Raw genomic sequence first — 26,545 nt, forward strand, 5'->3', positions numbered from 1 at the left:
GTATTCGGAAGTTCAGGTTCTTTAATTCAACTTCAGGTAAACAGATTCAAATTCAGATTCTGATATTCAGGTAATGAAACTCAAGTTCAGGTAAACATTAATATTTGGGTTGTAGAATTCAAATTCAAGTTGTGGTGAGTCTAATTTGATGCCATACTTATGGTGCTATGATGCAGTAACCTCCTTATGGTACTGTGATGCTATATTTATGGTGCTTTAATGCCTCAGGCTGCAGGGGATGTTGAGTTTTGGGTACCTGCCGGGGGGCTAAGCTGAGGATCGCTTTACGCTATGCGAATAGCGCTGCAGCTCCAGATGACGTTTTTGTGTGGATGATGCAGAGTCCTATCTGGTATTGCACCAAGCCTTACCTTTATCAGCAGCAGCTGCCCCTCAGCGTAAATACAGCCACATCTTATTTTCCTGCCCAGCCAACCATCAAGAGACCCAAAGATTTTGGACCTCTACCTTTCTAACAGATTAAAAAATGCCATTCATATTACTTGGAGACCAAGTGTATGCACTGGAGAAAGTGTACAAAAGCTTGCAGTGGCAAGCAGAGGGAGGTCTCATACGCAACTGTGGTTTTTACCTCTTGGAGAAGGAATATCTGTGCTAGGAGTGAATCAGTCTTGCTAGCTGGTAGAGGGTCTGGCTTTGACATTTGGACTGGCTCTTCTGTTTTGGATAACCATGTCATGTTTAATACGAGCCCTACCATTCCTGTAGAAAAAATCCTGTGCATTTCAGTTAACAAATTTCCTTCTTGGCTTGCAGGCTTTTTTTCTAGCTAAATTTGCATCTTCTGTAGATTGAGCGTCTACTTCAATATAAGACACATAATGAATTGTTAGGAATCAAGACATTTTTTTGTCTACACAAGGGTCAAGTGTCTTCTAAAAACAATACATCTACATTCCTCACTGAATTAGTGGGTTTTAACTTTCTAATTTCCATATCTCTGAAACGTGGTTTTTGTACATATCATCCTAATGAATATGAGCTGGGGTGCTGAAATGCCAACAGCACAGCTGTCACTCCAAAACACGCATGCAACATTCCATTAAACAGTTGCTGTGTAACATACAGCTCTCCTTTGGGCACATAAACACTCCACTTATTGGCAAAGGACTGTTTAAAATGTCTGTTTAAAGTAACGTGCCACAAGAAGTCTGTGTACTGGCCCCATCAGTGCAAAAGGACTATATCTTATAGACGGTCAGCAGTTTGTTGTAGACTCAACGCTACCCAGACCATCCAGAGATTTTGAACAATCACTTGTAGTGCCAGGAATGGGCAAGTGATACTTTAAACTGAGTTGTTCCTGCAGCTGAGGCGTAGCGATGTTCTAGACACCTCAACCTGCATGGTGGAAAGGGGAAAGTGCTCATAATCGGCCTCTGGTGGCCAGCAGCAGCAGTGCTGCACAGCGTCTTTCACCTCCTTTCTGAAGTTGCTGTTGAGGAAACCATAGATGATGGGGTTTATGCAGGTGGAGGCCATGGCCATCAGGTGGCAGAGTGAGAAGACCAGGTTGTGGTGGCAGTGTGGGATGGCATCGTCGTGCCAGTCCGCTACTGCATTGAAAGTATTGAGCGGCAGCCAGCAGATGGCAAAGGCAGTGACCAGGGCAGCCAGCATGATATTTATGCGTTTGCTGTGACTCATGCGCCGGTTCTCCTCGGAGCTGCGGTCTAGCATGTGCCGGCGGCGCCGCAGCCGCATGAAGATGCGCAGGTAGCAAATCAGCACAAAGACCAGTGGCCCACAGTACTGGAAGACCAGCAGCCAGGTGGTGTAAGCCAACTTGTGCTGCTGCGAAGGCCAGTTCTCCATGCACACCTCCTTCTCCTCAGATTCAGGCAGCATCGTGAGCAGGTGGAAGGCCAAGAATGGCAAGGAGGTGAAGCAGCTAAGCATCCAGATTATCACAACTGCCAGGTATGCCTGGGGCACACTGGGTTTCCAGCCACTGGGGTTGATGATGAGCTGGTGCCGCTCCAGGGCTATGAGCACCAGGGATAGGATAGAGACTGTTACCGACATGCATTGGACAAAGGGTGTCAACCGGCACAGAACAGACCCAAAGATCCAGTGGTCCATCAGGGTGTAGACCACAGTGAAGGGCAGGCAGAAAGCACAGACCAGAATGTCAGAGACCGAGAGGTTGGCAATGAGGATGCTGGTCACATTGGCTTTCTCTTTCTGCCGGGCAATAATGCAGATCAGCCCCACATTGCCCAGCAGCCCCAGCACCATCACCAAGGAGTAGGAGGCGATCAGGAAGATGGTCAGTCCCTGAGAGGTCCGGCAGGGGTCCTCCGGGGGGAACTCACTTCCATTCATGGTTGTGTGCTGAAACCTGAGGAGAAGCAGAAGAACATCAATCACCACGCGGGCAGACAGTGTGAGTGAGTGGGAGAGCGGTGTTCCTGTATTCAGCCCAGTTTGGAGATATTTCTGACTGGGTAATGGCCTTATGTGCCATTGGCTCCTTCCCATTTTTATGTCAGGCAACTAGGTGTCTGCCAGCTCAGAACACATTTTGTGAAAACCCACCCATGCTAGTGTCACATGCTCACTTTTTGATGTCTATAACCAAAAATTAGTCTTCAGAACAATCTTCTAGTGCTCTTAGAAACAAATGGCCCCCAAAAATGATGACAGGCAAGAAGGACTATGCTTAGTAATGGGAAGTGAAGAAAGGGCTTTCTTCTTTTCACCTTTATCCATGCCTGCATTCTGAACAAACATGCTTTAAACATGATTGTTATTTCACGGGTAATTTACCCCCTGAAAGTATGTAGGAGAGAAAGTCTAAGGAGAAAAGAACAGCTTAAATGGAGGTCACAGAGGGCCAGTGGGCTCAGTGAAAAGGCCTCTGAAATGAGTTTTGTCATCACAGTGCAGCCGATTAATGTAGGATCCTGATAGCTGTGCTGCTCTGAGAACGATGGTTTATCATCATCAGTGAGTCATGCAGCCTTAATAAAACTGGAGGAAAAAATAGCCCTGATATTTACGCCAGAGAGCCAAATATAGGCAAATCTTTCACATCAGCATCAGTGACCCCCTTCTTTGGAGCTGATACATTTTCTAATGTCTGCTATTATTGCCCCAGGTAACACAGGCACAGGGTTTTTGCATGTGATAAGCAAGGATTCCAGCACATCAGCCCCAGGGGAAATTAAGCATCCGTGATCCTCCAACCACAGTGCCTGTCACAGCTGATACAAATATGTACAAGAATCACACAGTCCACATTCCCCATCAGACACTTGTCCTGCCATCCAGGTATATTGCAGGTTAATCAATGCTGCTTTGATTGGGGTGTTTTCACTACATTGTTTCCAGGTCATTTTCAGGTTGCGTTGTTGGGCATAACTACATACAGGTTTAATCATGAAAGGCCTTTATGTTTGTTATTGTTCCTCACAGGTAGCTGTGCTCATGATGTGAAGAAGGCCAGGAGCCAATGGTAGCAGCAAAGGGGGGGGGGGGGGGGGTGACCTAAGAGAGTGAGTTAGACATGTTTACTTATTGTGGTACCGTGGCGCTAGTGCAACAGGTAATCTGTTTACATACAGTAAATTCTCAACGTCCTTTACAGGCTGGTTTTTAGTCATGAAGGCTGCTCTGAGTAACACATGTCACAGTGACTGGCTGGCCGGCCCCATTGCTTCTCCCAGTGAACACAGGCAGGGACTGGATGCCCATCCTGGAGCCCATTATGGTCACACCGGCCGGCTAGATTACACTCTCTTACAGAAATGGGAATCAGGGGAGTTACATTAAATTATGTGGCTGATAAAGGCTTTGTCTCCACTTTTTGAGATTCTGTACTGAAGGATGAAATTCAAAAATATGTCATTACATTCCAGCATTCAAGCCTCTTTAAACATTATTACTGAAACAGAATGGGTGTCCTGACTTCAGGGTGGGGAAGCAAGGTCAAGGAATCAGGTAGACTAGGTATTTATTTAGCAAACAACATGAAACATGAAGCAAAGCAAAAGACGGACGTCAATGACTGTCCGGACTGGGTAAACATACTTTAATACGGACTTAAATACACTGGACTAATCAACAACAATGAGAAACAGCTGGTAACACGGGGATTTCACACAAGGTAGATGAGGGGGTGTGGCACATAGTAGGAGCAGATAAGCGAAGCATAACAGGACCCCCCCACAAAGGCACACACTCCGGGTGCGCCTAAGGGGAGCAAAGAGACAAAACCGGGGACACAATGGAACCTAGGGAAACAAAAGCAAAAATATCAACGAAGCACAGGGAACAGGACCGACACACAAAACAGGCACAAGGGCAACAACCAGGATATCAACTGACACACAACAAAGAATGCCGACACAGGGGCACCAGGAACAGGAACGCAGAACCCAAGGAAGGGGACAACGGAGGAACAACACCAGGGGACAAACCAACAAGAGGAGCACTGACAAGAGGGGGAAGGGACAAGAAGGGACCAGGAAGGAACAAAGGCACAGAGGGACGGGGAGCAAACGCAGAGGACACAAAGGCAGGGGGCAAGGAGGTGAAGGGCGGGGGAAACAAGGAGCCTAAGAGAACCCCAGCAGGTGGAAGGCAGGAGCCGCAGGGGCTGCAGGCGGCCGCAAGGCCAGAGCTGAAGGGACCCTCGGCGACCGTGAGGCAGAAGCTGGAGGAGACCCCGAAGGGGGCAAGGAGGAAGGTGGAGGGACTGACAGAGGAGGGAAGAGATGGAGACACTGGAGGAGGAGAGGAGGGAGCTGAAGCTGCAGCAGGCAAAGGCACCACCACAGCTGGCGAAGGTGTAGGCGACCGATGAGTCGGAGCCAGGGGACCCACAGGCGACCGACGAGGCGTCAGAGTCAGGACCGCAGCCGACCGACGAGTTACCGTAGGTGGGACCACAGGCGATTGCCAAGCCGGAGCCAGGGGAACCGCAGGCAACTGCCGAGCCAGAGCCGGAGGACCCGTAGGCGACTGCTGAGCTAAAGCCTGGGGGACCGAAGGCAAGCCAAGGGGCCGGACGGGTGGGACCCGACCCCTGCAAGAGATGAGGTCCTTCCTGGGATCTGCCTCGGAGTGACGGAGGAGGCGTCACTCCAGAGGGAATCACAGGGGAAATGAAGGTGATACCCAAGGGGTCCCATTCGAGCTCCTCCTCCATCTCCGCTAAGGGAGGAGGAGCGATAGTCTGATAGTTGGGGACCTCCTCGTGGACAGGGGGTGGAGCAGGAACCACCTTTTTTCTGAACTTGGGGACCTGCGGGATGGCATGCCCAATAGACCTGGCCCCCTTTAAGGCCAGGCGCGTCCCCTGGAAGGGACTAGCTGCCGAGACAGGCAGCAAGGCGGCGGGCAGATGAGCTGTCAGCACAGGCAGCGAAGCGGCGGGTTAAGAATCGGGAGGGGCTCCTCCTGACTCGCTGCAGGGGTGGCAGCGGAGATTGAGACAGCTCCCAGGAGGACCTTCAGCTTGTCCTCCCGTTTTCATTTTTTCCGCCTATTTTTCTTGCCCCCCTTTTCCGGCGGAGCCTGCCAAAGGACCATAAGGCAGCCTACAGTCTGTGGCTACCTGCTTCATCCTGGTTTTAGCCACCCCGTGTCTAATTGCCGCCGCAGGTATCATGCACCTCCTCCACGAGGTACGCATATTCGGACATGGATATCTCTTCGAGGATATCACTCATCCGGAAGGCGAGGGCTCAAAGCACGGGGTCGTTCCTGACCTCGGGCTGATCAAGCCAGTTGACTGTCTCATTTGCCAAACTGAGGTGCTGCTCCTCGGTCAAGCGAGGCATCTTCTTTTGGAATCCGGTCATTTTATCCTGACTTCGGCGCGGGGAAGCAGGAGCCAGAGCCGAGGAATCAGGTAGACTAGGGATTTATTTAGCAAACAACATGAAACACAAGGCAAAGCAAAAGACGGACGTCAATGACTGGACTGGGGAAACATACTTCAACACGGACTTAAATACACTGGACTAATCAACAACAACGAGAAACAGCTGGCAACACGGGGATTCCACACAGGGTAGATGAGATGGCGTGACACATGGGAGGAGCGGACGAGCGGGGCATGACAATGGGGAGCTGCTGAAGTAGCTCTCCATTCTCTGTACAGACCTACAGTATATATATCTTTCAAGCTGCATTCGTTCCACTGATGAACACAGGTGCTTTACGGTCACACAGTAATCAGTGTGCATGAAGTCAGCCAGGAGTCCAGGGCAGAGGGCAGCAATCACCTCCTCCCCAGTAACACACCCTGGAGGAACCAGAAACACAAACAAGGCATCAGTATTTTAAGGGTCTGTGTTTGCTGCATGCAGTTGAGGCTGCTATGAGGGTCAGTCTCTCCATCAGTGCCTGCCTAAAACACACACTGTCTCTGTGACCTTCATGTATCTGTGTCTCCCTATCTGAGGACTGAGTACTTGTATGTAATGCAGAGGATTAGACTGGCATTATCTCTAGGGTGACATGAACCTTCAGAGCAGCGCCAGGTCCTGTCCTCTGTGCAGAAAGCTGCAGGTAAATGAGGGTTTCTTGCTAGGCTTTGCTATTTTCCTGCACGTTGCTGCAAAAGCCACCCTGCCACCCCAAAAACCATAGTGCCTGTGAATGTGCTCTCGCTGCTGTCTGCACCTCACTCCTGTTGCATGTTGTAGGAATAATTGCCGTGCCTATTATGCATGCCATTAGGCTTCGGTTTGGTGTATTTTTAGACAAGAGTAATTTGCATGTTGTGGAAGGTGACATGTGTCGATACTGGCTGTGGGGTGGTGAGGGTATGTGACTGTTAGATGGGGTAAGCCAAGATAGCACTACCTGCTGTTGGCTCATCATATACTCATTCGTCTACCTTTAATGATCCAGTCAAGCTTGTTATGAATCTGGAGCAGGCTGGGCACAGCCCGGATGGCTCTCACAGTGTACTGACATGGTCACAAGGGGATTAATTTTATGTAGCCTGTGGGTCATGTTTGGATTGGGGACTGGTAGTGACAGCCATTTTTCTGTCCTGGGGTTCCCTCCCTCTTTTGCTTGGGTGCAGTTACACAGTCCTGCTCTGCCGGTGTTGCTAATTGGGGATTAGGACGGGCATTGATTGGGCCACCTATATATAACTTAGTTAGGAACACAAAGGGACGTGGGGTCCTCGCAGCAGCAGGGTATCTGATGCAGTTTGTGGTGTAGCAGCGTTTGGGCTGTCTCTGCTTTCAGGTTTACATGGCTGCGCTGCATTGCTAGTTGCTGTTTTCTGTACAGTGTGACTGTGGTGCTGCTCAGTTTATATATGTATTTTGTTTTCCTCTAGCCTGAGCGCTATAGCAATATACAGATTCATATCCACATCTTCCCCTTGTGACCTGCTGACTCTTACTGCTCCGTAAATTCTACAAAAAGGTCTTTGTAACTTCTGCTGTAAAAAAAACTTTTCTAGCTTTTGCAAGATGGTTTTTATGTTCAGTGCAGTGTTTTGGAAAGAGCGTCCCTGGGTCATTGTATAAGATAAGCCGCCAAGTCGTTTATACAAACTCACAGTGCAAAGCAGCTGGGTTTCCTGATTCACCTCTTGGCTTCAGTCATGCTTAGACAGTTTTTGGTTCCGGTCTCCCTGGTCTGTCTAGAGTAAACACAATGCTCTCTATGGTCCCAGTTGCTCTCCCTACATGCATATTTGGATTACAGAACAGTATTGACTATACTGGTTCCTATTCACTTGCAAATATGTCTCCACTCTGCATCTTTGTTATCTTGTGTTGTGCTCACCTGAGTAATTGAGAGCAGGTTTTGTAATTTGAATAATTTACTGTGAATAGCTTGAACCTGAGTACAGAATAGATATTTTCTCCTTGGTAATTATATTTGTATTGTAAGTTGCTTGCATATTTTAAAGTGTAATTAAACCTGATTTACACTTATTTGTTAGTGATTTGTTAGTGATTCTATTATCTTAGCCAGGGTCTGAGCTGTGGCAGCATTAACTGCATTTGATAAACCATCCAGTGGCAGATTGTGTGAGGCTAAGTGACATTTGGGGAAGCAATCCCCCCCCCCCCCCTCTGTGATCACAAGTGGAGAGAGTAGGGGGATTGTCAGTAATGTCAATCAAACATGAGCAGAACATCACCATACTCCCAAGTCACTTTCTCTGTTTCTTGTAATGAGGGGCAGAGTGAGGCTTGCTGCAGGCTCTAATGCGTGCTGATCCAAGAAACTTGTTTCTATTCTGCGTCAATGACACAAAGAACCACAAGAACAAGGGTCCCTGTGGCTGCGGTGATAGCTGCATTTTCTAAATGCTGCAGGAACACGTTTGGAGATTGCAAACTGGTGAACTGAAGCTGACTGGGCCTTAAAAGCGCATGTGGCAGTGGCGGGATTTCACGTCCGCAGCGGTGTCCTGGGGTACGGATCAGTGTCCCATTGGTGCCTGCTAGAACCAGGACTTCCAAAGATCTAACCCCTCCCAGCCTATGTGGCAAGTATGGAAAGAGAAGGCTCCCAGAACATACTCACTGCAAGTCACCTCAGCATAGTTTGTCTAAAAAAAAAATACCAGGGAGACGTTAAAAGACATACCACTCTATAAAACTGGGGAGTCTGTCTGTTGGAGGTTCCCAGCACAATCAAAATAAAACACTGTTTAACTCACCGTGATAAAAGTCTCAGAATATAATTTACAACAGTGTTTGATAGGGCTGTTCCAGTGTGTGAGCAAGATAGTAGGAAGTGCCAAAGAAAGCCGCAGATTCTGTTTTTCCTGGGGCCAGTGTTGGCGAATCAGGGGCCCAAGGAGCAGAAGCTTTGCGCGGAAATGCCTCTCGTTTCAGTGGAGTATTTTATACTTTATATAGCATCTTTCACAGTCATCCCAAGGCTTTTTACATGGTTCTGTTATGATACACTCCTGTATCATTTATACAGAATAAGTCAAAAACAGGGAAAAGGGAAGACAAAGAAATGAAAGAAAGAAATCCAGATGACCCCATCTCCAACCAGCCCTGCGTTCCACCAAATCTTTAGATAAGTGCTTGTTAACAATAGACTGGTTTCTCTCTTTCCTACTCACTTTTTTGTGATCACATCACAAAAGTTTGGCACTCTCAGCAGCAGTTTAATGGATGACAGTGACCTCCTAAGTGGCACGTTGCATCTGTCACATCCATGGTAATTGGTCACCTCATTGGCTGCCTCACTGTTAACAAGTGGCAGTACACCATTTGTGTTCTCCTGTGCCTGACTAGGAGACGACCCCAGTAAGCTGTGGTATCATTCCACTGATCTGGAGAAAATCAATGCTCATTAACAGTTCTGAGGTCTTTACTGGATCTAGAGTAAGCTAGCACAGTATCCTTGGTGCAGGACATACAGTGTGATCACTGGGTGATGCCATCACCCAAGCTCTCCTGCCACAGTGGAAGTGTCTCTTATGCCTTCATGGTAAAATGCCATTAGAAGGAAATGACCTCTCTTCCCTGTGACAGAAGGCGGTTTTGACATTAATCCATTTGTGCACTGAGTGGCCTGATCTAATCAATTATGGTCAGGTGGTCAGAGACGCCTTTAAATAGGGCATCCAACTTTTCCACACAAAGATGTCTGTATAAACACATTCAGTTTCAGGTCGCTAACTAATGACCCCCCCCCCCCCCCATTTCATTATATTGCCAATGTTAATGTTCCACTTTGCTATTTTAATTTGTGGCTGTTTATTTTACTCATCCTCATATTGCATCACGTTATCTTGTCTTGTATTGCACTGCTGTTTCTCCTACTCCCGATGCCCTACCCTGCAACTGTAGCGTAAGAATTTCACTGTTTTTCTCAGAACACATGTGACAATAAAACTTGAAATGTCTTCATATCTAATAAGCGCCCATCATGGTCACTATTGTCATTGACATAATGCTTAAAACACATTTAAACAGTCCTCCCATGTGGACATGCGTTTGTGGGGGTGTCAAAGTGAGCAACATACTGCATGCTGCCTCACTCTCTGAGCACAGCTACATACTGCACATTCCCACACTCCCGGAGCACAGCTACACACTGCCACACTCACTGAGTAAGTGACATGATGCACACTGCCATACTCCCTGAGCACAGTGACATAATGCACACAAGCCACGCTCCCTGAGCACAGTGACATGATGCACACTGCCATGCTCCCTGAGCAAAGTGACATAATGCACACAAGCCACGTTCCCTGAGCACAGTGACATGCTGCACACTGCCATGATCTCTGAGCTCAGCAACACACTGCACACTCCCAGAGCACAGCAACATGCTGCACACTGCCACGCCCCCTGAGCACTGCAACACACTGTACAGTGCCATGCTCCCTCAGCACAGTAACACACTGCTAAATTCCCTGAGCACAGCTACACACTGTGTTGTTCCCCAAATACAATGACATACTGCACACACTTCCTGAGCACAATATTACACTTCACACTCCCAAGCTCCCTGAGCACAGCAATATGCTGCACACTGTCACGCTGCCTGAACACAACAACATGCTGTACACTGCCAAGCTCCCCAAGCAAAGCAACACACTGCCAAATTCCCTTAGCATAGTTACACACTGCCACAGTCCCTGAGTACAGTGACATACCGCACACTGCTACACTTCCTGAGCACAGTGGTACACTGCACACTGCCACGATCCCTGAGCACAGTGACATGCTACATACTGCCACACTCCCTGAGCACAGCTATACACTGCATACTGCCATGCTCTGTGAGCAAACCGTGAGCAACACTGACCACATTGGGTACCATGATCATTTGGCTTCTGCACAATGCAGAGGCGACATGGTGACGTTTTTGTGAATTTACATTTAAATATGCCTGCTCCATGTCATGCTCATATTGAGACCTTTTCCATTCATCTGTTTGGTTGTGCACATAAAAATCAGTTAAAGGTCTTCTCTGTCAAGAGGTTCTGTTTTTCATCTGGGTTTACCGATAATGAGAATCTCTAGGCTGACAGTTTGTACTCTTTGTAAAGTAAAGCAATCTGACAGCTGATAGCACTGGGAACAGGGAGGCAAAAACCAATCTTTCTGACTGCTGTGCAGCTGTAGAATGAAAGCAGAGAAGTGTACAGAGGTGTTTGTCTTTGTTCTCTCCTGCGAAGTTAAGTTATAGTTTTAGATATCAGCGGCATAATCTCTGTGAAGTACACTAATGAAATCAATGAACTATTGTGCACAGGCACGGTACATTGTTAGGAAAGTGGCCTGAAAACTACGAGACACACATTGCATAGAACAGAGCAGTGTGCAAAGGCCAGCTTGATATTTTTAAAAGCCCTTTCCTTCACCACATAATTTTTTTAAACAAATTCTGCCTCAATTCAGTAAAAAGCCTAAACTCATGAACAGAACATAATCACCTCAAAGCTGTTCATTATTTCATTTAAATTCTCATAAGGATGCTTATTAATTAAGCTTTTGTGCAAAAATTATGAACCTTATGCTGCCAGCTAAGCTTGTACATAAAATGAGAGGAGCCTTAGAGAATCATGCATTGGCCACTCACCGGTGCTGAGCCTGTGGTCTCCTGGCCAGGCAGCCTGCACACTTGCGGAGATGCTGCACAGGCGTGGCTCCATGCAGCCAGGACTAGCGGTGGCGCCACTCCTCCCGCTATTACACTCTGTTCCTGCACTTGCTCACTGGATCACTCTAAGGTACTTGGGTCTGCCAGATAAAACTCTGGCACTCTGCTGCACCCCAGTGTTGGAAAGAGGGTTTTGCAGGGTCTCTGTCTCACCTCAGTGTCTTGGCTTCGAGAATATTCACATTGTTAGGTTTTTGGATAGATCATATGATTGGGTATGTGCATTACTTATGCAAATGTTTTCTGTGTGTTATTAGTGAAAGGACACCCCCCCACACACCCCACCCCACCCCTCTTTGCTGTGTCACTGCATTTATCACGGCATAAACTCATGCTCCAGTGCTAGGAGTCCTCCGTTTTTTTCTTAAGCCTGTTAATCAGTGCTACATGAAGTTTGGCCAACCTTGGCCTTATTGTCTCTGCGACAAAGCAGCCTCCTAGTGGCTGATTACGGTATTGAACTGTATTCCAGCTCACATTTCTAGGAATGTTTACTGAATGTTACAATTAAGACTTGGAAACGTTCAGAGTGCCCAATTTTACTGATGTTCCCAAAAATGTTATCGCACTACTACAACTAAGACTAATAATATAGACATAACTAAAAGGCATGATTACAGCAGCCAGCAGCACTGTGGCTTTATGTCTCTAAGGTCATGGGTTCAAAGTTCCATTAACATTGCAGTTAGAACATTTTCTGCCAACTTTGAGAGGACCTTCACAGAATGTTGGCTAAAGTTTTGCCGATGGTCTCTGTCAGCTGGGGTGTTTGCTGACATAAGAATCCTCCCTCACCAGGGGCCAGTATCACAAAGCCGGATTTTTTGGTTAACAAGATAACCAGTCAGCTTTAAGGTAGTCTGGGTTAATTGTAAGTGAACAAAGATAAAGTTCATTTAAACTGAGGTACCTTAAAACTGACAAGTTATTTAGCTTCCAACAATTCTCGTTTTGTGATTCCGGCCCGAGGACCTTCATGAAACGTCCTGTTAGTACCCGAGCTGAGCTCCCCTTCTGCTTTTGGAACAGTAAAGTGATAACACGACTTGGGTACACCACACAGTAATCAGACTAATATGCATTGAATAAAGGAGTAATACTTGTTAAAATTATGTAATGCATATTTTGAAATTATTTAATAGTCAATAAAGGCAAGCAGAGCAGCAAACAAGTGAAGTACAGAAGTGAAGAGAAGCAGGTGCTTGTTTCTTGTGTGAGAGCATGCTTACACTATTTTACACTATTTCACCATACATTCCTTGGTAGGTTCAGCCTTCGGCACAGATTTAAAGGTGCAGTCCTCTTTGTTCACCTTCATCTTGCACTCCAAGGGAAGCTATACAGCAGTCTGTATCCTGAGAGGAGAAGAACTATCATGGGTTTCAACTGATCAAGGTGACATGCTCCTTAAGAACAGTGACACACTGCATACTGCCACAAATCCCAGAAGGGGCTTTGTGTCATAAGTGTATACTTGGTGACATCACAACAGTGTCTTAATATTTCAGAGTGTGTTTTTTGTGTGAGAGGAGTGTGTGCATTTTGGTTCAGCTGCGTGTTTGAAGGAGCGGTGCTGTAAGAGTGTGCATTTTGGCTGAGCTGCAGGTGTGTTGTGGTGGGGCTGTGTCTCTGAAGGGGCTTTGCGTCATAAGTGTGTGCGTTTTGGCTGGGCTGCTTGGTTGAAGGTGTCCTGTGTCATAAGCGTGTGCATTTTGGTAGGACTACATATCTGAAGGGGCTTAATGCAATATGTGTGTGTTTTGGCTGGGCTTTGTGCCTGAAGAGGCTCTGTGCCATAAGCGTGTGTGTTTTCACTCAGCTGCATGTCTGAAGAGGCTTTGTGCCATAAGCATGAGTGTTCTAGCTGTGCTGAGTATCTGAAGAGGCTCTGTGCCATAAGTGTGTGCGGTTTGACTGGACTGTGTGTCTTAAGAGGCTGTGTTACAAGCATGTATGTTTTTGGTCAGCTATTTTTCAGAAGGGGCTCTGTGCTATATGTGGCTAGACTGTGTGTCTGAGAGTTTTGTGCTATAAGGGTACGTGTTTTGGCTCAGCTGCATATCTGAAGGAGTTCTACTCCATAAGTATGTGCGTTTTGGCTGGGCATTATGTCTGTAGGGGCTCTGTGTCATAAGCGTATCAGTTGCCTGGGCTGCTTGTGTGAAAGGGCTCTATGCCGTAGGCCAGAGTCCATGTGCGTAAAAGAGGTTAGTGTTTATTCATGAATTTAATCAAAGAAAAACAAATCCTTCAAGAAATAATTATTTCCAACAAAAACACATGTGCCATAATTGTTGGCACCCCAACATTTAATACCTTTGTAAAACTCCCTTTGCCAGTATAACAGCACTGAGTCTTCTCCTATAACATTTTTTTTCATTTTATTTCATCGGAACATAGAACATGCTTCCATTCAAAGATGCAGTAGCGTTTTGCAAACTCCAGGCTTACATTTGTGGTTAACTAACAGAAAAGGCTTCTTTCTGGCATATCTTCCAAATAATCTGTTAGTATGGTGGCAACGGATGGTGGTTCTAGAGATGTCATGGATTACAGCTTGAACGTTCCTACCCACTACAATCAACTCAAAGATGTACAATTTACATGGGAAACATGCTTCAGTTATATTGTGTTATGTTGTGTTCACTATGATTTTCAGGGGTGCCAATAATTGTGGTGCATGACGGATTTCATTTTCTTTGATTAAATTTATTTCAATGAAAGATTGGAGTTTTTATCATTTTTTCAGTATGAAATGAAGCTACTTCACCAAAAGGTAGATTTTTTTCTAACCTTTTCAAATCTTTACAAGGAGTGACAATAATTGTGGAGGGAGCTGTATGCTTTGTCTAATTTTAAGTTGTTTTGTCTATTGCGGCTGGATAACTGTGAGCTGCCTGTCATTCAACCAAAGCCCATTTGGTGGCAGCAGAGGGGCAAAAATTCTTCCTGCCTCTTGAAAACCTTCAAAGATCTCTTAAAGATTAAGACAGCCTGTAGTTTCAATCACTAGGGCAGCGAAAATAAATACAGGCATGTGACTAACATGTCTAAATGAGGTCCTGTGCTACAGCAGATGGGTTTGCTGAGAGTAGGAGGCTGCACTGTCAGGCTAAATGGGAGCAGAAAAAACTGAAAGTCCTGTCCACACTCACATTTGGTCAAAAAGAAGTTGAGCAGGGTGAGTCAGACCTTTCAGCGACCCTAGGTCGTACCAGCATGTCGCCTTCAGTGGTTCTTTGTGAGTGGCTGAGCCTCCTTTCCTGCAGGAGGAAGTGGCATACCCTTGCGGAGGAGTCTGCCAGTGGACCCTAAGCATGTGGCCCAGTGGCTGACAGCCGAGGGCTTCTGCGACTATGTGGAGCTCCTGTGTAACCGACACGACAATTGCAGGCACTTGTTCAATGGAGGTGATTGTTTGTTATGCCATTGTTTACATACTGCTATAAGGCGGCAGTGGAGGTGGCCTCGTAAATGAACATTGGCCTGATTTGTTTCCTTTAGAGATGTTGGTAATATTCATTGGATGATATTTCCCCTGCAAAAACATTGTTGATGGCAGGAGCTTTATTCTATTTCAGGCAGGCTTTCGGGGTGGAAGGGAACACCATGGACCGTGTGCTAAATCAGGGAGCCAGCCAGCAGTGTTACTACTGCACCTGTTCACATGGATCCTAGCCGTCTGTGGGGAAGAAAAAGGGGTCGTTTCAACAAAAGAACGCTGCATTTACTTATTTTGTCTGCCTCTTTATTACAGCTTTATTCGCTTATGACTTCCACCAAAAACACCCAGTTTTCACATTGCTCTGTCAAAGAGCTGGAAAATATTCTGGACACCTGCATACTTGATCTAACGCCAGCGGATGAGATTTGGCCAAACCTGCTTATAGGCAATGTGTAAGTAATCAACCTTGTATGTTGATGTTTTTACAAGACAAAATTCTCATGCAGTAATTGCATTAAGGTTCTCTTAAATAGAGACAATGTATGTCCAAAGAAGACTGCTAAAACATTAAAGAAACAGCAGTTCTTTAACGTGTACACTATAAGGTAATTCTATCTGCCTTTTTGCCATTTCTTTTGTGTGTAACAGCGTGTTTATCATGTAACATTACACATGTGACCCCCTAAAGCAAACTGCTCTTTGTCTTGTCTTAGGGCCACAGCACAGAACAGGGGCATCTTGCAGGAAATGGGCATCACTCACGTGCTGAATGCCGCCCATTCCAAGCAGGGCAGCATAGGGCAGCAGCAGTACTATGGCAGCTCCATAAAGTACTGGGGGGTTCCTGCTGAAGACACCCCCCACTTTGACTTGAGTGTCTACTTCAGACCTGCAGCCGAGTTTATCCATAAAGCTTTACGGAAAAAAGACAGTAAGCAGTGCCTCTGCTGCTCTCGGAATGCTGTGGGAATGCAGTGAAATGTGGTTTGAGCGTTTCACCTGCTCCGTGGAAGGCAGCCCATCTCATCACTGAATGCATTATATGACAAGCATGCTCCTTCTGTTTACTAATCCTAGTTTAAATATCAGCATGGAGGATGATGTGCTTTGCTACTAATAGCAAGTTTCAGCCCCTGTCTGTCATTACTAGGACACTACATATGGTCCATGTTCTAAGTTCACTCAATTTTTTACTCTACAGGCAAGGTGTTGGTGCACTGCATCATGGGAATTAGTCGATCGGCTACGCTGGTTCTCGCTTACCTCATGCTGTATCATCATCTAACTCTCCTAAAGGCCATTGAAGTAGTCATCAAGAAAAGAGCCATTTACCCCAACAGGAATTTCCTCGCTCAACTGGTTGATCTGGACACCCGCTTAAGGAGAAAACGACGTCTGTGTCCGATTTTGTAAATGGAGTTTTTACACTATGTGTATTAAATGCAAACTATACAGACCATGAACCCCCTTTAACATCTTCATTTTGACCGTGTCCTGGAAGTGAGCCAGTGACTTTGCGCATTATGTTAGATAGATACCAAATTAAAAACAAACGTGAATCTGGTGAACAGATATTCTCACTGAATTTGCCTTGTATTTGTATTAGTTCGCAGTTCTTTGTGTTTACACAGATATTTTATAAAAGTTACATGGAAGCATATGTCTTGTAGGTAATTGTCCTGACTGCGCTCGGGCATGAAGCGGGGAAGCAGCACAGGAGCTGGGAAATCGGGCGAATGAAGGATTTTAATTATAAAACAACAAGGAACATGACACACCATGAAAAGGGTGGACGATAATGACCGGACTGGGGAAAACATACCTAACGCAGACTTAAATACATTGGACTAATGACAGCAACAAGAAATAGCTGGTAAACATGGGGATTCCACATGAGGTAGATGAGGGGGCGTGGCACATGGAAGGAGTGGACGAGCGGGGCATGACAGGACCCTCGCCCCCAACCGAGGGGGCGAAACCAGGGACATCACAGGACCTGGGAAAACAAAACTAAGAACATTAACGAGGCACGAGGAACAGCACGGACACACAGAAGAGACACAAGGAGACAAACTCAAACAACAGACAACAAACCACGGGGAATGCAGACAAACACAGGGGCACCAAAAAAGGAAACATGGGACCCAGGGACACTAGAGGAAACGACACAGGAGGAACACCACCTGGAGGAATGAAGGGACCAGGAGTGAACAAAGACACAGAAGGATAGGGAGTAAACGCAGGGGGCACAAAATTAGGGGGCAAGGAGGCAAAGGGCGGGGGGAAACGGGGAGCCAAAGGGAACCTCGGTGGGCAAAAGGCGGAAGCTGCAGAGGCAGCAGGCTTCCGCGAGGCTGTAGCCGAAGGGACCCTCGGCGATAACGAGGCAGGAGCTGGAAGGGACACTGAAGGGGGAGAGGAGGAAGGTGGAGGGACTTCAAGTAAGAAAACATACTTAACGCCGACTTAAATACATTGGACTAATGACAGCAACAAGAAACAGCTGGTAAACGTGGGGATTCCACACGAGGTAGATGAGGGGACGTGGCACATGGAAGGAGCAGACGAGCAGGGCATGACAGTGATCACTTTTACATGCTCACATTTAAAAAAAAATGTATGAGTAAAAATCTCTGTGACGTGTGGTGTCTCCTGCCCTGTGACGGATTGGTGTCCCATCCTAGGTGCTCCCTGTTCTGTGGTGGACTGCCTTTCCGTCTTGGGTGTCCCCTGCTCTGTGAGGGACTGGCGTCCCGTCCTGGGTGTCCTCTGGCCTGTGGTGAACTTCCTTTCATTCTTGCGTGTCCCCCACCCTGTGGTGGACTGTCGTCCCGTTCTGGGTGTCCCCTGCCCTCTGGTGGACTGCATTTCTGTCTTGGGTGTCCCCCGCCCTGTGGTGGACTACCTTTCCATCTTGGGTGTCCCCCGCCCTGTGGTGGACTGGCGTCCCGTCCTGGGTGTCCCCTGCCCTATGGTGGACTGCCTGTCCATCTTGGGTGTCCCCTGCCCTATTGTGGACTGCCTGTCCATCTTTGGTGTCCCCTACCTCAGGTTCATTGCAACCCTGTACTGGGCAAGCCATTCACCAAAATGGGTGGATTTACATAAAGTAAAATCTACACCACAAAGTGTAAAAATGCACTTTTAAAATTATGATTTATGTTCATTCCAGTTTTTTGAGGTTATTTTACACTTCCTGTATTTATATATTATAAGTTAAACATGCTTTTTGAGGTTGTTCAAGGGCACAAGTTAGAACCCATCTCCTGAGGAATGGTCTCTTTGACACAAACTCTCCTTTCTAAACCAAACATTTGAGTGGCATTTTGCCCTGAGGACTAGCAGTGATATTATGTGCATAGTATTTTCAGTATTTTCCCAGAATATTGCACTGTGACCATGGGGAAGCAATCCCCCCGACACACACACAGCCAAAATGTTATGTTGATCTCTCTGCAAATAGCGTCACCTTTCAGCAATAAAACATATACTGTTATCAATACAGAAGCCTGTGTCATTGTTTAAAAAAAATATTGCAGAAATATCATGGCTCAATTCCATTTTCTGCGCAAGATAAGTCAAGCCAAGCCAATATTTGCATTGCTGTGGTGGATTTACTGGACTCTGCAGCTTGATCTGAGCTTCCCGATGGGCAATTATTCTTCTCTAGTTCACAGGTGAATGAATTCCACAATTTAAATGACATTAAGCCTGATGGAAGTTGGGAATTTGCTACCTTTTAGGAGGTAATAATGCAAGTTAGATTATTAAAGTTTCACAAAGGATTGAATAAACCATATATCTGCACGTTTGTAGGATTTATTGCTTCTCACCACCACAAGTACTATAAGAAAAAAGCAGCACAGCGCTGTGACCATGACCAAGCCCCCACCTCCCCCTTCCTGCAGTCTGACCAGGGTGCAATGTGTCTGCAGGGTGGTTTCTAGTTTCCCTGAAGTTAAAAGGGGAAACAGCCCCTTCCCCACCTAAACCTTGCCACAGAGGAAGAACCACTTTCAAAGTGGATGCAGGACATCTGCGTTACATGAGGAAGGCAGAAGAGCTTCCATGGGGACAGAGTGAGGAGTCTGCACGCCATACGTGAGTCTGCAGACTGCTCTACACCACTGCCATGCAGAGACTTTTAGGGACAGGTGCTCAACCAGGGTTACATTTGCCTGGGGTGAGAGGTTGGGTAGGGGCAGTGTTCCCAAAACAAAATGGTCAGTGTGATCGTCGGTGATTAAAAAGGGACACAGAGGACCTAAAGAGGGAGGCACACTCAGTCGCTCAGGCAGAAGGGGCAGGTGCTCAGGCACCCCAAGCTCCCCCCTGCACATCTTTACTCTATGCACAGGAGCCAGCCCAGACCAGGTGGCTGGCAGATCCAACTGAGTCCACACATGGCAACTCCTGGTTAGATCAACATACACGGTCAAATACAACTTGTAGTTTAGCAGACATGAGAGCACCCTAAGCACTGTGAAATTAAAAGAATTCACAGCGATTCTCCACATGGGGCTCTTTATCTCCCCATCACCTTAAGTTTCCAAAGCAGAACAAAGCACCAACAGATTGCACATGGCCCAATCCATCTGCAGATTCAGTGCAGAGATATGTGTGGTTGGCATGGATTTGAAACAACATCACATATAATCAGGGCTCTCAAGTTTCACCAAAAGTTTGGAGTTAGATTACATCTGATAGGGGCGCAGCACGTGTCTCAGAGTCAGTGCGTGAGGCTCGAGAGCCCTGCCTACCGTATTCATCAGATCTTGTTCTTCCACTTCCACCTTGTCTGCACTCCGTGTGTGTGCACATCCATGTAATAACGTGCTTGCAGCGGGATCACCTGTAACTTATTTTGGAATTTACCCAGCAACAACAAATGCTATTTTTTGATTGATGGGTAGATGGCTGTTAATTCTGTATAATTCGGGACAGCTATGAACTCTCCACTCTGTATGCCCGTGCCTCGTCCATTAATTCTATATAACGGGACACCTTGGTGGGTGTTATCCCTTACTTCTCAACGTGAGACATACAAGATGTGGCGTGTGAACGTGGGAAGTGGATGAAATGTGATTGTCTCACACATCAATGCGTGAGACTTGAGAGCCCAGCACATAACCCTTCCAGAAAGTCATGCTAATGCCATTATCTTCCAGCAGGTAAACATCAGTATAAAAACCTATGTGAATGTTAAAAAATCATCTTACTGGACTAGACATTGAGTCGACATTTGTACTTTCACAGGATTTTCTGAAAAGTTCCTATGGGATGCCAACAGTGTCTGAGAATCTTTCACCACATGTGTCACGTTTCCATTAATGCTGCTTGTGTTTATGAGATGACCAAGTGCTGATGTCCACAGAATGGACTACGAAACACCACCCATATCAGAGCTACAGCGTATGCTGCAGTGGGACTTTGGCTGTACTGGGCCCATCAATCAAGTGTGGCCAGGAGTGTACATCGGCAATGCGTACGTAAAATTACACTCTATGTAACTCCGGGGAGCAACACCGCCACCTTGCTTAAAATGATCTTATTTTATGCTACATAGTATTTGCTGTTACATATACGGAATTTCTGAGTTTAGGCTGAGGAAGGAAAAAAAAAAGCAGCATAAATTTTGATTTTCAGGGCAGCTGCTCGGGACAAGCCCACCCTCCGTGACATGGGCATCACCCACATCGTGAACAGCGCCCATGGGCCACTGCACATCAACACCGGAGCACGCTTCTACAGGGAGTTGCCTATACACTACTATGGCGTGGAGGCTGACGACGCTGAAGACTTCGACCTCAGTCCCTTTTTCTACCCAACTGCAAAATTCATACGAGCAGCGCTTTCCCAATACGGTATTGAGAGCTTTGGGTTCCGTGTCACATACATACAGTACTGAGAGTCCATGTTCCCAGACACATACACATGGTACTGAGAGCTCCAGGTTCCCTGTCACAGACTCACGGTGATGAAAATTCCTGGTTCCCTGTCACATACGCAAGGTACTGAGAGTCCATGTTCCCAGTCATATACACATAGTACTGAGAGTGTTGTGTTCCGTGTCACATACACATAGTCCTGAGAGCCCATAATCCCTGTCACATACACAAGGTACTAAGAGCGCCACTTATCACATCCACAAGGTAGGGATGCCATTGAACATTAGTTCACGATTATAATGATATAAAGATTTTTTTAAAGTTCAGTATTAAGTTGACATGTGCAATCATGCCAAACGGGAAATACATATGGTTTTGGGGACAGATATATTCTTGCAGATACTTTTCTCATTAACACAATAACTCAAAAATATTTGATGGATCATTTTAAAACTTTAAATGCACAATGTTTGGCTGGGAATCTGGAACTTCTCAAATTTTGATACAAACTGCCCCAAAACTGAAGCGATGGCACATAGTAGCAGCACAAGGAAGGGTGACATTTGACTTTGATGCAAATCTAAAAGTATCTGATGGATCTTTTTACTATATGACAAAAACATTATATGGATGAAGATGTACACCTGTTTTCATTTTCATTTTGAGAAATCACTTGAAAAGCAGCAGCAGTATCTGGAAGGAAGACACTTAAATAACACAATATCAAACTGTGTTATGTAGTTCATCCCCACTTATGTAATACTCGATCAAAGCACAGTACAAATGTTAACTATCTCATAAAAACGGTGCATGGCAAAACATTTGGTACTCTTAGTCAACATTTTGAATGCAGAAGAAATGGGCAGGGCTGCCAATTTTGAGGATTTTTTTGGAGTGTGATTTAGTCAGTGATTTAGAGTCATTAACAATGAACTAAGCCTAGGAATGACTAGTAACTAGTAACATAAATCATAAATCAATCACTACAGACTCAAACACTAGAAGACTAGAAACAAAGGTATATAACATTGCTACAAGACTAGAAACAAGTAAGGATAGCTAAGAACAAAGGCAAAAAACAAGCAATACAGAAATACATGAATACAAGACAATAATTGGGAAAAACTGAACTAATAACATATTACTGCATGTAACAGTTGAGACTGGCCTCTGGCCAACTTTGAACCCATGAGGGAGAGGGATGCACATTCATGTGCCCATTCAGTGACACAGTGGCCCAGGGGACCACCCTAGCAAACTGAGAAGAATGCTAACCCTAATGAAACACAGGGAAAAGGATGGGATGGCCAGCAACACCTGCTGGCCAAACAGGAAGATGACTGATAGGACAGGCTGACCAGGAGCAACCCACAAGCTTTGCTGCTTTGGAGATGCTCTGAACGAGTCATCCTACCGTAATGATTTGGCTCGTCAAAGTCACTTAGATCTCTATCTCTGCCCATTTCTTCTGCTTTCAACATGTCAGCTATGAGTACAAAATGCTAGCTTACCATATATATAAACTACTGCTCAAAAGTTTGGAATCGCTGAGAAATTTCGTTGCTTTTGAAAGAAAATTATATTTTGTTTCAATCAAAATATCATTACTTTTATCAGAAATATAATCTAGGCATTGGTAATATTGTAAACTACTTGCTTAATACATCACATGATGCCACACATACAGTCGCTCTTTAGAACGCCTGTGGCCTTGGCCTGGAGCCAATGTCGTCAGACGGTGCCCAACCTTCTCAGGGTGTTTCGACCCTTATCTGCTACACCCTCCAGTTGGCGGGTCGACAGTGATGGCCAGGTCACTGCCCATCAGCCCCAGGCCTCCAGCCCCCCTCCTCCCTTTTAAACCACAACCAACAAGAGGCTCTTTCTGCTGCCTCTCCAATCCTGCGCACAGCTGCCTTATGGTCCTTGCCTGATACGCCGAGTGTAGTGAGCACCGACCATACAGACTGTGCCGGAAACCCTCTACACCCCACCTCTACTGGAAACAGCCACGTTTGCCATTCTTTCTCTCTGCACTCCATGATGAGGTCCTGGTATTTCAGATACTTCCTCTCATGGGCCTCATCACAGCCTTCTTCCCATGGGACAGTCAGTTCTACCCGGATGATCTTCTTTGCCTGCTCTGACCAGATGACTATGTCAGGTCTCAAGGTGGTCTGGACGATGGGGGGGAATGAGCTTCCTACCCAGGTCAATTATCATCTCCCATCCTTGTGCCCCCTGGAGGATGTTGGTCCTGGTTCTCCTTGCAGAAGATGGCTGCTCCCCTGCCCTGATGAACTGCAGCGCTAATGTTTGTGGCTTGAGTGGTTGCGACCTTCTCCTGGCCTGTTCCAGAATGTATGCAGTTACGCTGAGCACCTGATCATGCCGCCACCTGTATCTCCCCTGGGCCAGAGCTGTTTGACACCCTGCTAGAATGTGGGAGAGTGTGCCATTCTTCCCACACAATTTGCAGAGTGGATCCTCCCTCAGGCCCCACCTTACCAGGTTTGCAGGTGACGGAAGTGTGTCATACAGACCTCAAGAGGAAACTCACACAGAACGGTTCCAGCCTCCAGATTTCGGTCCACGTGACCCTCCTTTTTAGGAGGTCCCATCTGGTCCAAGTTCCTTGGGTTGCTAGTTCGACAACCTTCGCCTTCCGTGTGTCTTCCACTTGGTGCCGCACTTCGGCTTGCACCATCTCTCTCCTCTGCTGCACAGTTGCCTTCCCCCACTGGATGAAATGGGAGGTTCCTAGTCCCTGCCGGCCGGTACAGGCATGGCCAATGATATCCCTCAACTCTATGGAGCTTTCAGCTTGCCTAATTGCGGTGTCTGCTACCCACTTGCGGCCTGTTCTTCTTATGACCCCCGCATTGCTGACACGCTCGTCTTTAAAGTCTCTGAGTACCATTGCCACCCTGCACTTGGCCACCTTGAACTCCTCCACCACAGATGAGAATGGAAGCTGAAGCTGGCCAGACCGAATATAGAGCCCTACTGCTGTGAAGCTGGGAGGGATACCAAGCCACCGCCTCAGATGTTTGTTTATTTTCTTCTCCAACTTCTCCACTGCAGTCACTGGAATCTCATATACTGTTAACGGCCACATCAGCCTTGGTAGAAGCCCATGCTGGTAAATCCAGGATTTGAACTTGCCAGGTAGTCCCGACCTGTCAATCCTCCTTAGCCACTCATCTGCCTGTTTTCCAGTGTCAGAGATGTTGTTCCTGTCACTGAGGGTGTCATCGTACCACTTTCCCAGGCATTTGATGGGATTCTCCCTGATTGTTGGAATTTGTTCACCTTGGACGTGGAGTTTGAACGCATTTGTCAACTTCCCCCGCCTTATCACCAAACTCCGTGACTTCCTGGGCTTGAAAACCATCCTCGCCCATGATGCCAAAGCCCCAAAAGTCTTCAGGATCCACCTTGCCTGCACATGTGTTGTTGTTATAGTGAGGTCGTCCATGAATCCTCTTAGTGGGGGTTGCCTGCTCCCTGCTGCAGTCACTGGTCCTTTGGCCTCTGCTGCTGCTGCTGTAATAAGAAGGTTCATCCCCATGATGAACAGGATGGGGGAGACTGTGCATCCTGTTACAATCCCCTTCTCCAGTATCTGCCATGCAGTGATGAGCTTAGCAGTCTGAAACCTCAGCTTGAATGACCCCAGGTAGCTGTTAATCATCTGCCTAATCTTGTCTGGGATGTGGTACTGCTCCATGGCCTTGTACCATGAGCATTTGTGGGATCAGCGATTGTCTCAAAATGGCCAAAAAGAATGAGCTTTCTTCAAAAACTTGTCAGTCTATTGTTGTTTTGAGAAATGAAGGCTATTTCATGTGGGCAGTTACCAAGAAACTGAAGATTTCTTACATAGGTGTGCACTACTCACTTGAATGAACAGCAGAAACTGCCTCCAAGTGTGATAGAAAGAGAAGCGGGAGGCCCTATTGCACAACTGTGCACGAAGATCAATACATCAGAGATCATACTTTTAGAAACATACGTCTCACAGGTCCTCTTCATTAAATAATAGGTAGCTTTTTAAATATTACCCTCCTTTTCAACAGTGAAGAGTGGACTCCAGGAAGCTGGCCTTCTAGGCAGAGTTGCAAAGACCATGTCTGAAACTGGCCAATAAAAGGAAAAGATTCAAATGGGTCAAAGAACACAGACATTGGACAGACAATTACTGGGAAAAAAAAGTGTTATGGACATATGAGTCTATGTTCCAGGTGTTTGGGTCACAATGAAAGACATTTGTGAGGCATAGAAGAAATGAAAAGATGCTAGAGAACTGCCTGACACCAACCATCAAGCATGGTGGAGGAAGTGTAATGGTCTGGTAGTGCTTAGGTGCTGGTGAAGTGGGCAATTTGTACAGGCTAAAAGGAATGTGGATGGTTACCACTCCATTTTGCAACAACATAACATATCTTGTAGGGCCAATTTCCTCCCACAACAAAAGCACAACTCCAAATCATGCAAAAACTATTTAGAAAAGAAGTAGTTAGCTGGTATTCTGTCTGTAATGGAATGGCCAATGCAGTCACCGGACCTCAACCCTATTGAGCTATTGTGAACCACATAGTACAAAAAAATTCTCCATCAAATCAACCTGACTTGTAGGGGTGCTTCAAGAAGCATGGAGTGAGATTTCTGCAGATTACCTCAACAAAATCACAGATAGAATGCCAAAGGTCTGCAAGATTGTAATGCATGCACATGGAGGGCTTTTTGATTAATACAAAGTTTGATACACAAAATTGGTATGTAAACCAAAAATCATTATTTCTGACTTTGTGGAGGTCTTGCCTATATTTTCGTTAATTTTGCAGGTTATTGGATAAATAAAGGTATGTTTTTGGAGAAAACATGACATTTTCTGAATGATTCCAAACATTTGAATGGTAGTGTGTCCTAAGAACAATATCACCAAATAGAATAAACAAAACCAATACATAAATATTTATTTGCGTAAAAGCTGATTTGTGGGCCAGATCTTGCCCGCAGGTCGTATTTTGCCCTACTCTGTTAGAAGTGATGATCTGAGACCTACTCCTTCTGAGACAAATTGCACCACAGCTGAAGTATTGCCGCTTAGTGAAGGCAAAAGGAGAGAGCCAATGCTGGGGAGTGTGTAGGGGCCTAGAGATTGTAGAGGTTGGGGGAGGAGTAGAGATTAGATGGGGGGGGGGGGGTCGAAGGGGTTGTCCAGGGAATACATTGTTGTCATGCTGAAAGCATCTAGTTTTCATAGTGTCAGTTGCTAGGCGGCAGTGATACTTATGCTCTCACCTGTTGTTTGGGACAGGAAGGGTGTTGGTGCACTGTGCCATGGGACTAAGCCGATCAGCCACCCTGGTGCTTGCGTACCTCATGATCTGCGAAGGGCTCCCCCTGCTGGAGGCCATCCGCACTGTCAGAAAGCACAGGGACATTTGTCCAAATTCTGGCTTCCTGGAGCAACTCAGGCGTCTCGATATGGCCCTGGAGCAGGAAAGGAGGTCAGCACGGGGCACCAAGAAGCTGTGAATATGACAAAGTCAACATCATTTACAAT

General features: G+C 46.3%; 2 protein-coding genes across 6 annotated transcripts; one reads left to right on the forward strand and one right to left on the reverse strand.

The window, feature by feature from the left end:
- On the reverse strand, nucleotides 1-26,515 carry npy4r (neuropeptide Y receptor Y4). Of its 5 annotated transcripts, XM_023802911.2 has the most exons (3): nucleotides 11,560-11,743; nucleotides 6,133-6,274; nucleotides 1-2,362 (listed from the first exon to the last, which is right to left on the reverse strand). In XM_023802911.2, exons 1-3 carry the CDS (start codon nucleotides 11,630-11,632, stop codon nucleotides 1,309-1,311), a joined length of 1,269 nt encoding a protein of 422 aa, XP_023658679.1. In that variant the 5' UTR covers nucleotides 11,633-11,743; the 3' UTR covers nucleotides 1-1,308. The 5 variants fall into 5 exon arrangements, 4 of the variants coding, with proteins under 4 accessions (XP_023658679.1, XP_072565894.1, XP_023658696.1 ...); XM_072709793.1 differs by lacking the exons at nucleotides 6,133-6,274; nucleotides 11,560-11,743 and adding an exon at nucleotides 26,281-26,515; XM_023802928.1 differs by lacking the exon at nucleotides 6,133-6,274 and having other exon boundaries at nucleotides 11,560-11,621.
- LOC111839239 (dual specificity protein phosphatase 13A-like) lies at nucleotides 14,663-16,745 on the forward strand. Its single transcript, XM_023802951.2, has 5 exons — nucleotides 14,663-14,821; nucleotides 14,910-15,050; nucleotides 15,222-15,537; nucleotides 15,799-16,016; nucleotides 16,287-16,745. The coding sequence occupies exons 3-5, from the start codon at nucleotides 15,308-15,310 to the stop codon at nucleotides 16,496-16,498; spliced, it is 660 nt and encodes a 219-aa protein (XP_023658719.1). The 5' UTR covers nucleotides 14,663-14,821; nucleotides 14,910-15,050; nucleotides 15,222-15,307; the 3' UTR covers nucleotides 16,499-16,745.
- Nucleotides 26,516-26,545: the final 30 nt, after the last annotated feature.

This window comes from Paramormyrops kingsleyae, chromosome 3 (genome assembly GCF_048594095.1).
Source record: "Paramormyrops kingsleyae isolate MSU_618 chromosome 3, PKINGS_0.4, whole genome shotgun sequence".
Taxonomy (NCBI): domain Eukaryota; kingdom Metazoa; phylum Chordata; class Actinopteri; order Osteoglossiformes; family Mormyridae; genus Paramormyrops; species Paramormyrops kingsleyae.

Coding starts and splice junctions, on each gene's coding strand:
- LOC111839239 (XM_023802951.2), top strand. CDS start 15,308: ATGGATCCTAGCCGTCTGTGGGGAAGAAAAAGGGGTCGTTTCAACAAA. Junction 15,538..15,798: donor AACCTGCTTATAGGCAATGT/GTAAGTAATCAA, acceptor GTCTTGTCTTAG/GGCCACAGCACAGAACAGGG. Junction 16,017..16,286: donor AGCTTTACGGAAAAAAGACA/GTAAGCAGTGCC, acceptor TTTACTCTACAG/GCAAGGTGTTGGTGCACTGC.
- npy4r (XM_023802911.2), bottom strand. CDS start 11,632: ATGGAGCCACGCCTGTGCAGCATCTCCGCAAGTGTGCAGGCTGCCTGG. Junction 6,275..11,559: donor AGACCACAGGCTCAGCACCG/GTGAGTGGCCAA, acceptor TGGTTCCTCCAG/GGTGTGTTACTGGGGAGGAG. Junction 2,363..6,132: donor GAAAGATATATATACTGTAG/GTCTGTACAGAG, acceptor GCTTCTCCTCAG/GTTTCAGCACACAACCATGA.